This window comes from Hemiscyllium ocellatum, chromosome 28 (assembly GCF_020745735.1).
Source record: "Hemiscyllium ocellatum isolate sHemOce1 chromosome 28, sHemOce1.pat.X.cur, whole genome shotgun sequence".
NCBI lineage: Eukaryota > Metazoa > Chordata > Chondrichthyes > Orectolobiformes > Hemiscylliidae > Hemiscyllium > Hemiscyllium ocellatum.
This window is the reverse complement of record NC_083428.1, coordinates 34,955,974-34,972,995: the sequence shown is the minus strand read 5'-3', so window position 1 is coordinate 34,972,995 and position 17,022 is coordinate 34,955,974. Positions and strand designations below refer to the sequence as shown.

Genomic DNA, 17,022 nt, shown 5'->3' with positions numbered 1-17,022 from the left:
CTGTCTGCAAAATCAAAGATACCGACCCTGTATTCACTGTGGATTTAAACATGTTATTTATTCCCATTTTCAAATCCATTACCAAAATGGACTGCTGCAGAAATAAAGACTTGTTTGGACATATGAATGACTGGGGAACAATGTGCACACCACAGCAGTCATTTTACAGTCATTATTTCTCTGATTCAGCCCATTTAGTTTCGGCTGTACAACATATTCATTCTTGACAGTCATTGATTCAACCCAGAGATGCTGTATTTTTGCACAAACCAATTTTGAAAATTGCTTTGCTTATAGGAATGAGCATCAGATTTTAAACAGTGGCTTAATCTCATTTACTTGACGTTGACAGACTCAGTAGCCAACACCACACAAACTCAAACAAAATACACAGTCCAAAGTAACAGCCTTACCACTGTAGTAGGTTTAGCTGCCAGAATAGGTACAACATACAGTACAAAATGCAACGGAACGGAAGAACTGGTTACATAGTGAGTTAAATGTAAACTTTTCTTTGGTCTCCTTACTTGAGAAAGGATGTACTGGCACTGGAAGGGATGCAGAGGAGGTTCACTAGGTTGATTCCAGAATTGAGAGGATTGGCTTATGAGAAGAAACTGAGTAAACTTCGACTATACTCACTGGAATTTAGAAAAATGAAGGGTAATCATATAGAAACATTTAAAATTATAAAAGGGAATAGAAAAGATAGAAGCATGGAGGCTGTGTCCACTGGTGGATAAAACTAGAACTGGCCGGCATAGCTTCAAAATAAGGGACAGGAGACTTAGGACTGAGTTGATGAGGAACTTCTTCACCCAAAGGGTTGTGAATCTGTGGAATTCCCTGCCTAGTGGAGGAATTAAGGCTAGATCACTCAATGTTTTTAAGGCTAAGATTTTTGAACACTAAAGGAATTAAGGGTTATGGTGAGCGGGCAGGTTAGTGGAGCTAAGTCCATGAAAAGATCGCCTATGGTTTTATTGAATGGTGGAGCAGGTTGAATGTGCCAGATGGCGTACTCCTGCTCCTAGTTCTTGTGATCTTCTGTTCTTATGTCCTTTCACTGCTGGGATTCAGGTTCAAATCCCAATCACATATCTTTCATGGGATGTGCAGTGTTGCTAGCCCAACATTTATTATTCATCTCTAGGTGTCCCCAATTAGGTGCAGGCAATCTTCTTCCTTTGCTTTAAAGGGTGGAGTTCCAGCATATTTGATTCAGTAATGATGATGATACTTTATTTCTAAGTCAGGATATTGTGTGATTTGGGGGAGGGCTGAGGGGAGGGGGCAATGTCTCCTACGGTTCTCCTCTGCTTTGGTGTCCTTGTCCTAGATAGTAGGGGGTTACAAGTTTGGTAGGTGCTGTTGTAGGAGCCTTCTTGTTGTGCATTGTGCAGATGTTACATACTACTGCCATTGTGTGCTAATGGTGGCGTGAGTGAATATTGAAGGCATGTGGAAAGAGTATCAATCAAGTTGGCTGCTTTGTCCTAGATGATGGAGAGCTTCGTGAGTGTAGTTGTAGTTATAGCCACTGAAGCAAGTGGAGAATATTCTATCTCACCCCTGACTTATGCCTTGTGGCCAGGTGAGTTCTAACTGAGCAGATTACCCAAGCCTGAACCTGCCCTTTCAGTCCTTATGGCTGATCTAGTTAAGTTTCTCATCAATGTTAACCTGCGCGATATTGCTAGAAGTGGATTCCATGATGGTGATGCCTTTAAAAGTGAAGAAAAAGTGGGTGTATCCTCTCTTAACAGATAGTCACTTTCTGTCTGAAGCAATTGTCTGATATTAAATCACTTTCCGCAGGTCAACCCACTCCTGCATGGGATTAATGTGAAAATCCTATATTCACTATCCACACAAAATACATTTGACAGACATCTCAATTCAGCTTTTTGTGCACGGACCAACAGAAAAATGCTGGATGTAGATGTCAGTCTCAATCAGGAGTCCCATAGAATGGCTATCATGGGAGACGTCACAGAGCTCTGGGAAAGGGGATGAATTTTATTGCTAAGGGTTTGGACACTGTATGTGCTCTCACTATTTCTAATGAGAGAGAGCTCCATACTGAAAATGATGGGGGTGGGGGTGAAGGTTTTAACCTCACTTCCCAGTAGGGTAACTTCTTCACCAGTGCCCTGTGCAGATTCCACACTCTTCCATTTTAAGCAGTGGGCATGTAGAACTAACTGAAGTGGTGGAGCCCTCCTTTAAATCTGCAGATGGAGAATTCGATTAGTCATCAGGCCTCTTCATTCTTTAATCTATGGCTTTCTGGGAGGAAACCAATGTTTTTCCCATTAAGTGAAACCTGAATGATTGGAATGATTGGAAGTAGGAGTGAGCCATTTGTCCTCTTGAGCCTGCTTCACCGTTCACCCAGATCTCATTGGAATTTCTGCCTCAATGTCACTGCCCTGCACTACTCCATGTTACCTTAATGTCTAGACATCCATTGATCTCCATCTTCAACATGGTCAATGACTGAACCCCCACAACCCTTCCTGCTAGATGATTTCAAAGAATTATCTCAGCTTGAGTCCAGAAATTCCTCCTCATCACAGTTCTAAATTGTCCTTTCCTTATCCCAAGACTGTGTCCTCGGTTTCTAGACAGTTTCTGTCCAATACCCAACCCACCCCATCCCCCACCCCCAGGAAATATCTGTACATACACTGCCAAGCCCATGCTTCACTCAGACCATCTCTGACTCTTCCAGACATTAGTGAATGAAAGGCCCTACCTTCAAATTTTCCTGAGGAAAGTCCCATCTTTCCAGTGAGCTATCTGGTGAACCTGACATAAGGGGAATAAAACTGTACACAATACTCCAGGAGATATCTCACCAAGGCTCCATATAATTGCAGCACGACTTTTTTCACTCTTGTATTCATAGCCTATTGCAGTAAAGGTCGATAAAGCATTGAACTGTCACCGCACCTGCATGTTATCTTTCAGTGACTTAGAATAAGGACATCCAAATCCAAATCTATGTATCTCGGGACCTGTGACTACAATAACTCAAATCTAATCAAATCAAATTAAATCAGATTGGATATCAATACTTCTCAATTTCTCACTATTTAAGATCTGAAATTTGTATTTTTTTCTATCAAGGTAGATTACATTATATTTTTCCACAATACGCTCCATTGGCTATGTTCTTTCTCACTCACTCAGCCTTGAAGCCTCTTTGCATTCTCCTCAGAACTCACATTCCCACTTTCTGTCTTCAGCAAAATTAATATTAGAATTGGTAACATATCTCAATCATTGGTTGAGTGTATCAATGGTCAAAGCACCGATCCTTACAGTTTCGTACCAGTCCCCCAACTTGCTAACCTCAGTCTGACACATTTACTCGGACTCGGTTATCGATCCATTGACAAATTCCCAATCCATGCAAGTATTGTAGCCCAATGCCATCTGCTCTAATATTACTTACTAACCTCCTGTGTAGGACCTTATCAAAACCCTTCTAGAAATCCAAATACATCAAATCCATTGGTTCCCTTTTATCTTTTCTGCTTGGTGCAACTCCAAACAACTCCAGGTTTGTCAAATATAATTTATTTTCATAAATCCATTTCTTTTCATATCCTTGTTGAGTCCTACCATTAATTTCTAAGAGTCCAATCGTTATGTCCTTTGTAATAGACTCCAGCATTTTCCCTGCTATTGATGTCAGGCTACCAGTTCTATAGTCCCCATTTGCTCTCTGACACCTTGCTTAAATAAGGGTTATATTTGTATCGTGTAGTCTCTCAGCCTGGCGTGGCGGCATTTCAGTGCGTGAATGGCTCCTTCCTGGGTATGTTGCCGTGGCACCAGGAGGAGACTGGGGAGGGAGCAGCAGCAATGGTATCACGGTCCAATGTGGGAAGATTGAACAGTGTTGGAGGTCCCCTGGTATCTGTGGCGACGATGTCAAGAACAGGCAGCTGAGGACTCCCAGACAGTGAGCTAAGGGGCTCATCAAAGACTGTTGAACATTTAACGTATTCCTTTATTTTTCTAGTTTCTATCAATTAATGTTAATTATTACCTTATTTCTTTAAATTTCTACTTTTTCAATAAAGGTAATGCTTAATCTTTTAAACTTTGTTTCTTTCACTACTTTGTATAGAAATTTTTGTACCAAGGTACTTCTGTACCTAAGATGGCACCAGGTGTGGTGACATTATACATTTCTCACTATACTCCTCCATTTCTGTACTTGTGTACACCTGATAATAAAATCTAAATCTAAATCTAAATCAATAACACCACAGGAAGCAGATCTGGGACTAAACACACGTCTCTTAAGAAAGGCTCAGGTCCTCACTGCATTGGGTACCTTGCTCCTGTGAGAACCTGCCTGAATTAATTTGCTAGCTTGTTGGTCCCAGCCAGTGATATCCCACCCAGAATCCTATTGCTGAATGTCAGCCTGTCTCTTTTAGCTGACAGCTGACTGGAAATACATAGAGGAGATCCAGGAGTTAAAATTGCCCAGGCATCAGGTTTCTGAGTCAGAGATCCTTTAAGTTCACTTTGCTCCATCCTCCTTCAACCAACTCTCCACTAAAGCCAGCACCTGAATGTCCGTAAAAGACAGTAATCCTTTTCCGAAAATTAACATCCCTCAGCTCTGTAGATATAAACTTCACCAAAATATACATGGTCCACTAATTCAATTTTGAAAACTGAGGAATTTTTGGATATCACAATATGTTATCTTTAAATACAGTTTGGTTGTATAAATAATCAACATTTATATCGGCATCGTTAGACTATTAAGTCAAAAATGCTTATTAATAGACTGATTGATCTGTTTTCCACAAACTTGCTTCTCTGCATATCACTTAAACCCTTTTTAAACTATAAACACATTCTTGATATTTAAATCCATTTATCCAATTAGCTTCAATAATCTTCCATTGTAACTTATTCTACAGGTATATACATTTGTCCTCCCTCCATAGTTCAAACTTGCTCATTTGTATCATGTGCTGTATGTATTTTAACCCAAAGTGAAACATTTGCTCCTGTCAGATTTTGCCTTTTTCCTCTGTATTCTTGAATCAATCGGCTAGATCACTCCACAATCTGTTGTTTCAAGAAAACATACCTAAATTTTTAAAACTTTGCTCTTTACTGAAATTCTTTATATTCTTAATCACCTCTATTGTCCTTCACTGTGCCCTTCAAAGGCAGTAAAATCTTCCCAAAATTAGAACTACACTTTGAATTCTAAATGAAATGTGGGCAATACCTCATATGTATAAGAAGATGTATTTTATGAAGATGGAATGAGTATTACTTAGACAGCTTATTAAATTGTTTCCTTGAAAAATCTCAAATGGTGGAATATGCATTTCATTAGTAGAGAATGCATTTACCTATTGGAGGGAGTGGAGAATATGGCCAGCACAATAGTGTGCCCATTAATCCGAATGGTGTCTGTCACGGCCTGGAGGACGTTGAAGTAGAAGTGGGAGTCTCCTGGCACTGAGCAGTTCAAGCGCGCCTTCAGGAAGGATGTCCACTGCTTCTCAAGCACCCGCTGAGAGCCACCCATGTCATTCTTACAGACGCGAGCAACTCTGGAGAGAACAACCTGCATATCAGAAAGAGAAACTTTGGTGAAATTTTCATCTCTGTCTCAGGCGACGTTTTGATATTGTTAACTTCCCAATTTTCTCCCTCCATCTCCTGAAGGCACTTATTCGTATTGAGCTATAGTCCCATTCTACTGGCCACCCTCAGCTAGTTAGTACAAGTGGCAATTGGACACGTAAGTCTAAATGGTGAAGCATCAGTGGCTATGTTGCTGTAGTGGACATCACAGGCAATTCTGATATTCTCCTCACTTTGCTGATGGTATTAATGAAATGTGATCAGGAGCAACAATCCCAGTTGAACTGCTGAGGCCAACTGTACAACCCTAGCATTACTGTGGCTGAGCACAGCTAATGCACCATAGACTGAGGATCACCTTGCTGGGGTAAGGTCAATGATAGGATAGTTTGATTCAGGGCCTCAGAGGGTGACTGTGTAATGATTTCAGGCACTAAACCTAAAAATCTAATTTCTCAGTCATTTTGTGACATTTCGCAGGTTAACTCTTCTCCTCTCTTTACAGTCACTTCACATGTCCTCCTACCTGACCTGCCACACACACACACGTGCCTTCTGATCTGTGTCTCACATTCAACTTCTATTAACGGTGTGCTTCCCTTCTCTGTGTATTAGACACATCTTTCTGCTTTTGCTTCTTGCAAAATGGAGAACAGAATTTGGATAATGCAGTCCCTGGGGTGGAGAACAGGGGTTGATCTTCTGACAGGCACCTTGTGAATCATTGACAATACATGTTCCCTGATGCAATACTTCACAAAGCTGCAAGTGACAGTTAAGGGCTGAGCTCCTGTGGCACTGGGCTCAGACCTGCCGAGAGAGTTAAATCATCCTGAGCGGGCTGTTGCATTCCTGTAGCTGCAACACGGTGTCCATTCCATCTTTGCTGTACAGGGCACATGGGTAGGCAAGACTGATGCTCTGACATTGCTCATGCTGCTGCTGGAACAGATGGCACAGCTGTGCCCTCTTCCCTCGATCCCTTCTAGAGTTACAAGGTAGAAGTACGCAGAAAAATTCAGGTATAAGGTTGGTGACAGGCTAAGCAGGTTGAGTGCCTTCTCAGAAGCTGGGATAATCTGTCAAGCAGTAAGAACACTTCCTGAGAAGATGTGCTCTCAACTGTGTTCTCTCTCACCTGGCAATGGCTGGAGCTCTTCAGTATAACCTCATTTTATTAGAATTGTCTTTACAGCTTGTCAGTCTCATTGAAAAGTGTTTTTCTGCTGAGCAGCCATCTTTGTTACTCCCCGAAGCTGGTGACCCTTGCAAAAATAAGCCCTATGGCTGGGAAATCCAGAATTTGGTGCTAAATGTCCTCAGGAGTAATTTCTCAACAGCCCTGACCACTTCTAAGTGACTTACTCATCAATCCCATTTCAGATCTCCATTATCCTTCAGTTTCCTTCACTGCAGGTAAATCATTGACAATGTGTGTTAGTCTTATACAATGGTTTTACAAAGCTGCAAAAAAGGACAGCAGTGACCTGCAGTGAGAGGCTGACCTAGGACACTGGATACGCTGAGAGAGCTAATCATCTGCTCATCTTGAGTAGGGGTATAGCATTCTTCTAGCTCAACCATGGTCTCCATCTCATCTTCACCATAGAGGGGCACTTAGCTGGGTAGACAGTTGCTACTGGTATTGGTCTAGCTGCTGCTGGTACAGTCGGCACTGCTGTGCCCATAGACAATACAGAAAGAGAATAGGATTGTGACCGATGTAATTTTCCATAGTTGCTCAATGCTGTGTGTCTGCCCCCCAATCCAACCTCCCCAAATTTATGAAAATGCCCACCCTCTCCCATATTTCTGAGGAAGGACTCACATAAGAGTGGGGGTGATGTAGAAACTGAATTGTCAGATCCACTAAACACACTGTGATTGCAAGTCTGAATGATGTAAACATGAAATAGTCAAACTGCAGGCAAGATTTGAGATCCACAGAACTGTTCTCTGCACAGATCAACTGTGTGCAACATATCCTTTAATCAAGTTACACGGGGATAAGCTGTTGATCTGGAGTTGGAGTACTGCAAGTTTTAGTAAGAAGTGAGATGCCAGCTATGAGGTCAAACATATAATTATGCAGTATGGGGTCACATAACCCATCAGGATATGTCAACAATATCTGGGTAAAAGTTCTTCCGAACTTCTTGGATCTATTACTAATGTTCAATCACTTACCTCAACCAATTCAAACAAGTTGGGAAAACCTGACTATACTTTGTACTCTTGAAGGACTGTACCTGACAGCCAAAAAAGTCTGCTCCCATTCCAAACAGTCTTGTGAGCTTTACTCCACACTAGGATGGCAAGTAAAGGAAAGAGGCCCTTAAAAGGTGCTGAGATTGCATTTCAATTCGAACAGATAGGAAGGACAAAGTATTATTATCCATACTGGCAATATTTTTCTTGCTACATAATTTTCATTTGATGTACACCTCAGCAATCACGTCACCCCAAAGTTCCCACTTACCTTCTCCAAGTAGTTAAATTCCATAGCAATTTCTCGGAAAAAGAAGAAAACATGTCGACCATATTCTACAGCGTGGATAAAGTATGGTTCTGGAAGAAAATTAGGTAAGATTTAATTGAGCACCTTTCCTTAGCAATGACATCAAGTAAAACATCATATTAATCACTTATTAACCCATCAGCCAAAAAAAATCTAATTGTAAATTGGTTGAACACCTTTCAAGGTAATGAATATTTTACTGCGATTGTATTGACTCAGTTTTCATTATAATTCACTTTAATCATCACAAATTGCACAAACATAATTAGGTGCAGTGAAGAGAAGCTACATTAATATCAAAGTTTACATTTATTATGAGACTACACTTGATATTTTTTAATATGTATGATATTTTTAGGAGGTAAGTATAGATGTTAAAACAAACAGAAACTCAGAGCCAGCTACAAAGAAAGAATGATTTGAAAGAAAAGTATTGCACTCTTGATTAAATTGCCATGGGAACTATTAACAAGTCAAAAGTTATTACATATATATATATATAAAAACACATACATTACTCAGTTACATTTATTCAGAAAAATTGAATTTGTAAAAACATGCCTATGAAATAGATAGGCATGAATGAAAGTAATATATATTATCGTCTTACTCTGTAAAATGGTTCTCCATTACAAGTGGGTATTTTTCTTTTGTAAGTAACTGGACCACTGTGTCAGCAGGCTATGCCTTTAGTGCTAAACCTAACCTCATGAAGCATCATATATATGTTTTCCAGTCCAGTGTCATTGATCTAATCAGATGGGGGCACGTAGATGAATTGGATGGATCTTCCCTTCCTAGATCAGGTTTGCTGAGCCCTAGTCTAACTATTGATCTGGCTGAGCATATCTGATTCAGTACAGACTAGGGATCAAAACCTAATAGGAGTAAATTACTGCACATGCTGGAATCTGTACTGAAAACGACAAATGCTGGAGATCACACCACGTCAGACCACACCCAAGGACAGAGAGCGCAAGGCAATGTTTCGAGTCTAGATGACTCTTCATCAGAGCTGAACCCTAGTACCTTGTTGATCTGTAATGCTCAGTGTAACACCTTACCCACTGATCCATAGAAGTGGCTAACATTTCTGCAATGATTATTGGCCAAAATATTTGTTTGATGAGAGATGCAATAAATATTCGGTATATGGAAATTTGTAATAATCTATTATACTTTAGGAAAATACTCAAGGGGCAAGTGCAGTTACCGTGATACTTTTGGCATAATAACATTATTAATGTTTATTCCCTGTGTTCCTTGCAGTGTAGATAAAAGAATAAACTTTATTGATCTCTCCAGCTGCTCTAGGCAATTTCATATTCCATTTTATGACTCCCAAAATGGTTCCTATCAACTTGCGTTGATTTTTTTGCTGTCTCCCATCATCTGTTCATGGCTGTTTCTGTGAACTCTTGTTGGCTCCACAAATCTCATCCCTCTCTGATTCAGAAGATTTTAGGGTTCAGTCACCAACAATGTGCAATATATAGAGTTTGGCAGATACTTAGAAATGATTGCAAGGCAGGGATATGATTGAGAGTCCAGAAAATGCAACAAACATATCAACTCATTTCACCCGTGGGCCTTAAAGTCACTTTGCTTTCTTACTCTCTTCCAATGAATCCAATGAGTTCAGTTTTGTTGAGCAATCAGCCTTGGCGACATTATCTTCATGGGCAATTTTTAAGCATGCTCTTAGACTGTGGAAGCTGGAGTTTTCAAGGCCAGAGGTGTCAGCACCACTCAATATCCAAACTACACTTTCTTGGATTAGGCTCAACAGCAATGCAGGATGAGCTGTGAGTTTGTGCCACAGAGGGGAAGGAGATCAGTGCCAGGCCAGGATTATGATGGTGTCATCATGAATTATCCACCACATCCAAGAAAAAGATGCCCCATCACAAAGGATCAGAACAGTCCTGAAGCTTCTCACTGAAACTTAACTTGAGACCTTGAATGGAGTTGTGACCTATACAGGGTGAATGACAGTGAACAGAAAAGGAGAGATGACCATTATTGGACCCTCCACTAAATGACTTATCAAATGTAACCCCAATGAAGTGCTGCAACACTCCTAATGTCAATTCAATTTTGATGATTTTGTCAGTGCCAAAAGAACCATCCATATTGAACAATTGTCCTCCTTGCTTTGCTATGGTTGGGCATAACTCTTAGAAATGTCTCTGGTGAAATTTAGCTGTGAGGGCTGACAATAAATTCAAGAGTTGCCATGTTACAAGATATTTTACATATCTTCTCTTATGGTTTGATGACCTACCTTTGAACCATTTGGAGTCATGTTTGACTGTTCGGAGGGTTGGACTGCCACCCAAGCTTCGATAGATGACAGCATCAATCGCTAGGAAATCAGTGACCGTCCCAGTGAAAAGTTTATTATCTAATGTCAGAAAATTAGGAACATTTCAGCATTTAAATGAAAAGCATTCAATAATCGATTAAAGTTGGACCAGTTTTCAAATTTTACACATGAAGAGGGATTGACATTGGAGTAGCAGATTGCCTGGCCATTGTAGAATTCACCTGATTTTCAACCCATTGCCAGGCATGTGGAGTGCCTAAGGGGCTCATCCTGTACAGTGGTAATGTCTCTACCTCTGAGTCAGAAGTCTCAGGTTCAAGTCCCACCTGGCCCAGAGGGATGTAATAACATATTTCTAAACTCAATGATTAGCAAATAGTATGGAGTGCTTGAGGGACTCATACGGTGCAGTGGTAGTGTTCTTATCTTTGAACCAGGAATTCCAGGTCCAAGGCTCAGCTGCTCTAGAGGTGTGCAGTAACACCTCTGACCTGGTTGACTGGAAACTGTCTCAACAATGATGTAATATTGCAAGGTTTCACAGTTATTAGCTTCTTTCAACTCTGCTTCCCTCAACATTCCTGACATCTGAAGTTTTAAGTCTCTCTAATCTTCATCATCTTTATTGTGAAACATTTACCTGGAACAATGTCATCAATTCCTTTCAAATTTATAAGGCCTTCATTTAGAGTGCCCAGACTTTCTGTTCTTTCCTGATAACTTAGATTCCTACTATTGAAAATCTTCCTTGCCCTCCTTAAATGACAGGAGTAAGGATAGACGAGCAGGTGAAATATCTTAGCCACACATTTGCAATGTTATCTCCACATTTGATTATTCCAATGATTTTCTAGTTAGCTTCCCACTTTCCATAATCTTTAGTTCACTTGAAACTCTCCTGGTTACATCATATTCCCCATCAATTTTGTCTACAAGAGACCGTTCCTTTTCATATTCTAATCTGAAAGTTTCATCCTCTGTTTAAATCCCTTCATTGTCTCATCTATTCATAACTTTGTAAAGTCCTATTGCATGACAGACGTTCCAGCCCACCCCAGTATTCTAAAAGTGGCCTTGCAAATTCTCTGCTCACTTCAACCCACCAATCCATTCAGTCACGAATTTAGGTACCTCATGCTCTGAAATTCTCTCCGAAATTTCTACTTTACATCTCTCTCACTTTCTTTAAGACCTTCCTTTCAAATCTTTGATCTAGGACATCTTGGAGCAGTCACAGCAAATTCTCAAAGGGGAACTTGAGCAGCCAGAGGTCGTTGTACACATTGGTACCAACGACATAGATCGACAAAGGGATGAGGTCTGCACAATGAACGTAGGGAGTTAGGCAGGAGGTTAAAAGGCAGGACTTCAAGGGTAGTAATCTTGAGGTGTCAAGTGCTAATGAGAGTGGTAATAAGATAGGGCAGATGAATGCATGGCTGAGGAGAGAGGGCAAGAGGTAGGAATTCAGATTTTCTGATCACTGAGATCTCCTCTGAGGCAAAAGTGACCTGCACAAGAGGGATGGGTTGCATCTGAACTGGAGGGGGACCAATATCCTAGCAGGGAGATTTGCTAGAGATATTCGGGAAGGTTTAAACAAGTCTGACAGGGAGGTGAGACCCTAAGCAGTAATCAGACTGGAGAGAATGTTGAGCCTGTTACTGAAGTTAAAGACAGCAATTAAAAAGACAAGGCTGGCAGCAGCAGAGCAGAGAACGAGGGAAAATTGATGAAATAAACCGCATTTCTTTCCATTCTAGAGGCCTGACAGGCAGATGATCTCAGGGTATGGTTGGGAACATGGGATTGGGATTTCATAGCTATTACACAAACATGGCTGAGGGATGGATAGGACTCTTGATGAAGGACTTAAGCCCGAAACATTGACTCTCCTGCTCCATGGATGCTGCCAGACCTGTTGTGCTTTTCCAGTGCCGCACTTTTCGACTCAGAGGGATAGGACTGGCAGCATCCCTCAATGTTCTGGAATACTGATGCTATAGGAAGGATACAGAGGCAAGAGAAGAGGGTGTGTGGCGTTTTTGATTAGAGAAAATATCACGGCAGTAGTTAGAGAGAATATTCCTGAGGGATCGTCCAGTGAAGCTATATGTGTGGAAATGAGAAATAAGTAGGGGCTAATCACTGTGATGGAATTGTACAACAAGCCCCTCCCAATAGTCAATGGGAAATCAAGGAGCAAATATGTAGGGAGATTTCAGATAGCTGTAAGAACAATAGAGTTTTAATATTGGGGGATTTTAACTTTCTAAGCATAGACTGGGACTGCCATAGTGTTAAGGCCTCGACGGAGAGGTATTTGTTAAGTATATTCAAGAAAACTCAATCAATATATAGAGGGTCCTACTAAAGAAGGGACAAATCTCAACCTCCTATTGGGGAAATAAAGCAGGGCAAGAGGGTAGAGTCTTAGTGTGGGAGCACTTTGGGACCAATGACCATAATTTTATTCATTTTAGAATAGTTATGGAAAAGGATAGGCTAGGTCCACAGTTAAAGTTCTAAATTAGGGCAATGTCAATTTTGACGGTATTAAACAGAAACTTTCAAAAGTTGACTGGGGTGGCTTTTCGCGAGTTAAGGAATGTCGGGTAAGTGGAAGGCTTTCAAAAGAGAGATAATGAGAATTCAGGGACAGCATGTCCCTGTTAGTGTGAAGGGCAAGGCTAGCAAGAAGAGGAAACACTGATGACTAGAGATATTGAACGTCTAAGTCAAGAAAAATAAGGAGGCATAAATCAGGTATAGCCAACTGGGATCAGGTAAATACCTTGAGTAGTATAGCAAGTGTAGGTGTAGACTTTAGAGGGAAATCAGGATGGCAAAGGTGGGACATAAGATAGCTTTGGCAGATAAGGCTAAGAAGAACCAATGAGATTTGACAAGTACATTAAGGACAAGAGAGTAACTAGGGAGAAAATAGGGTCCCTTAAAGATCCGTGAGGCCGCCGATGTGTGCAACTACAGGAGATAGGTGAGATCCTAAAATGAATATTTTGCGTCAGTATCTACAGTGGAGAAAGACATGGAAGCTAAGGAACTCAGTGTAATAAATAGTGATAGTTTGAAAAGAGTCCACATTACTGAAGAGGTGGTGCTGGAGTCTTAAATTGTAGAAAGGTGGATAAATTCCTGGGACCTGATCATGCATATCGCAGGACATTATGAAAAACTAGGGAAAACATTGTGGGGTCTTCAGCAGAGATATTTGTGTCATTTTTAGCCATGGCTGAGGTGCCAGAAGACTGCAGACTGGCTAATGTTATGCCATTATTTAAGAAAGGCTGCAAATAAAAGCCAGGGAATTACAGACTTGTGAGCCTGACGTCAGTGGTGAGTAAGGTGTATACATGGACTTTAGCAAGTCTTCAAAAGTTTCCACATAGTGGACTGATTAGTAAGGTTAGATCGCATAGAATCCAGGGAGAGCTAGCCACTGGATACAAAATTAGCTTGATGCTAGGAGACAGGGGGTGGAGGTCGAGGGTTGTTGTTCAGACTGGAGGCCTGTGACCAGCGGTGTGCTGCAAAGACTGGTGCTGGGTTCACTGTTGTTTGTCATTTATGTAAATAATTTGGATGAGAATATAGGAGGCATAGTTAGTAGTTTGTGGATGACACCAAAATTGATGATATAGTGGAAAGTGAAGAAGGTTATCTAAAAGTACAAGATCTTGATTGACTGAACCAGTGGAGTGAAAAATGGCAGATGGAGTTTAATTTAGATAAATGTGAGACGTTGCATATTGATAAGACAATCCCAGGCAGAACTTAAACAGGATTTGGAACATCATGCTACAGTTGTACAGGACATTGGCAAGGCCACGTTTGGAATATTGCCTACAATTCTGGTCACCCTGCTGTAGGAAGGATGTTATTAAACTGGAAAAGGTACAAAAAAGATTCACAAGGATATTACTAAGACCCATGGTGTGTCTGAATTATAAGGAAAGGCTGAAAAGGCTGGGACTTTTTTCCACTGAGTGTAGGTGACCTTATAGAGATTTATAAAATCACAAGGGACATAGATAAGTTGAATGGCCAAGGTCTCTGCCCCAAGGAAGGGGAGTCCAAATCTAGAGGGCATAGGTTTAAGGTGAGAGGGGAAAGATTTAAAAAGGAATTGAGGGACAACTTTTTCACACAGAAGGTGGTGTGTATATGCCACAGGGAGTGGTAGAGGTGAGTGCAATTATAACACTTAAAAGGCACCTGGATGGGTATAAGAATGGGAAAGGATTGAGGGATATGTGCCAAAAGCTGGCAAGAGGGACTAGATTAGTTTAAGTACCTGGTTGGCATGGACAGCTGGACCGAAGTTTCTGTTTATGTCTGTATGAGTGTATGCTTTATTTTAGCCCCCCTAACATCTTTGACTGGCTGTTATTTTTTTCTGATTTTTGCTTCTGTGAAGCAGAGATTTTTTTTCTCCATCAAACCCATTGTAACCATCACACTTGTGGATGCTGACTCAGCCTTCCTCAGACCATGGTCAAATTGCCCAATGCCCATCTTGCCCATCCTTATTTCAGGAATCTCTCCACATACTGCAGCCTAAGCCCAAGGTCTTTCTGGTCTTTTTGTGTCTAACAATGCCTGACAATCTATTACCGAATGAAGGTATTAAAGCCAACAAAAAAAAATGTGAAACTGAGATATATTAAATGCAATCTAGCCCAATTAAAACATTTTATTAAAAGTAGTTCTTCGTGAGTGGTTGCCAAATTAGTTTAAATAATTAGAGTTTTAGCCAATAATACTAAAGTTTCTACTCTTACCAGCAAAGAGTGCAACATTGGCTTGTTTGGGATCATAAGGACATCTTGCCATACCACTGATACTAGGTCCGAGAGATTCAAGCGTATCCATCTGAAATAAATAAGGACCATCAGCTTTTGTGAGCGAATGAGAAATAGATTACATCAATGCTCAGCAAACCAGTCAGGGTTGAGCTCAATGACCATATTTCATTTGAAATTGAGAAGAAAGTCAATTACAGTGAAACTTTTTCATAATTGACTCATATTGTCTTTATAATATATTCATGCAACAAAGAAATCAATTCTAAGGTGGAAAGCAAACAGCTATAAATAAGCTATTGTTCCACTAGTCAGTGCTGTGTGATCAACAGGTGTACGTTTGAAAGATTGTAGATGCAGAAATAATGCATTGTTTGCAGGGGTCAATCTAATTCTGTTTTCAAGGACTCTCCTTGATATTTTCTTAAGAACCACATTTTTAGTTCCACAAGCCCTTTCCTAACACTTTCCACAGGCCAGTGAGATCATAGCCAATGCAACTTCATCACATATGCACAAAACTTGAAGTTTACAACTAGGCTTTTACTATCTTCTTGCTGCTTAATACAGAGAGGATACAAAAAAATGGTTCCTCAGCCACATCAAAGGTAATTTTACAAAAGATCTAGTCAACCCACTGTTGCAAAGTAGGTTGACACCAAGATCACCTTTATATTATTTACTCCAGCATACTGATCAATGATCCAGCAAATAAATAAAGCAGTCAAGAATCATTTTGAAAAGTTAAAATGGGACGTCAAGCAGTTGACTTCTGGAGCAGTGCGCAGCCACATGTAATAGTAGGGATTAAAGAGTATGTAGATATCACTGGAGGTATGCTGTGATGAAACTGTGACCTCTGTGGTCATGTGACAGAGCCTTTGCTCGAAGGTTGGAACAAGAGCAGCTCTAGGCAGGCATGGGTGTTGCTATATCTTCATCTACACATAAATACTAAGTGAATAAACAACTGGCATGGATTGAGGATTGGTTGTCTGACAGAAGGCAGAGAGTTGGGATAAGAGATTCTTTTTCGGAATGGCAGCCAGTGACAAGCGGTGTCCCACAGGGTTCAGTGTTGGGGCCGCAGCTGTTCACGTTATATATTAATGATCTCGATGAAGGGACTGGGAGCATTCTAGTGAAGTTTGCTGATGATATGAAGATAGGTGGACAGGCAGGTAGTACTGAGGAAGTGGGGAGGCTGCAGAAGGATCTAGACAGTTTGGGAGAGTGGTCCAGGAAATGGCTGATGAAGTTCAATGTGAGCAAATGCGAGGTCTTGCACTTTGGAAAAAAGAATACAAGCATGGACTACTTTCTAAATGGTGAGAAAATTCATAAAGCCAAAGTACAAAGGGATCTGGGAGTGCTAGTCGAGGATTCTCTAAAGGTAAACATGCAGGTTGAATCCATGATTAAGAAAGCGAATGCAATGTTGTCATTTATCTCAAGAGGGTTGGAATATAAAAGCAGCGTTGTGCTACTGAGACTTTATAAAGCTCTGGTTAGGCCCCATTTGGAGTACTGTGTTCAGTTTTAGGCCCCACACCTCAGGAAGGACATACTGGCACTGGAGCGTGTCCAGCGGAGATTCACATGGATGATCCCTGTAAAGGTAGGTCCAGCATACGAGGAACGGCTTAGGATCCTGGGATTGTACTCATTGGAGTTTAGAAGTTAAGGGGAGATCTAATAGAAACTTACAAGATAATTCATGG

General features: G+C 40.8%; 1 protein-coding gene across 1 annotated transcript in view; it reads right to left on the bottom strand.

Annotated features, from left to right (window-relative positions):
- The window catches only part of sema6bb (sema domain, transmembrane domain (TM), and cytoplasmic domain, (semaphorin) 6Bb), a 257,488-nt gene that overhangs the window by 90,201 nt on the left and 150,265 nt on the right, over positions 1–17,022 (bottom strand). The window contains exons 4-7 of the mRNA XM_060846599.1: positions 15,281–15,371; positions 10,437–10,556; positions 8,114–8,202; positions 5,397–5,614 (exon numbers count right to left, since the gene is read on the bottom strand). Coding sequence (XP_060702582.1) covers positions 5,397–5,614; positions 8,114–8,202; positions 10,437–10,556; positions 15,281–15,371 — 518 coding nt within the window. The remainder of the gene's footprint in view (positions 1–5,396; positions 5,615–8,113; positions 8,203–10,436; positions 10,557–15,280; positions 15,372–17,022) is intronic.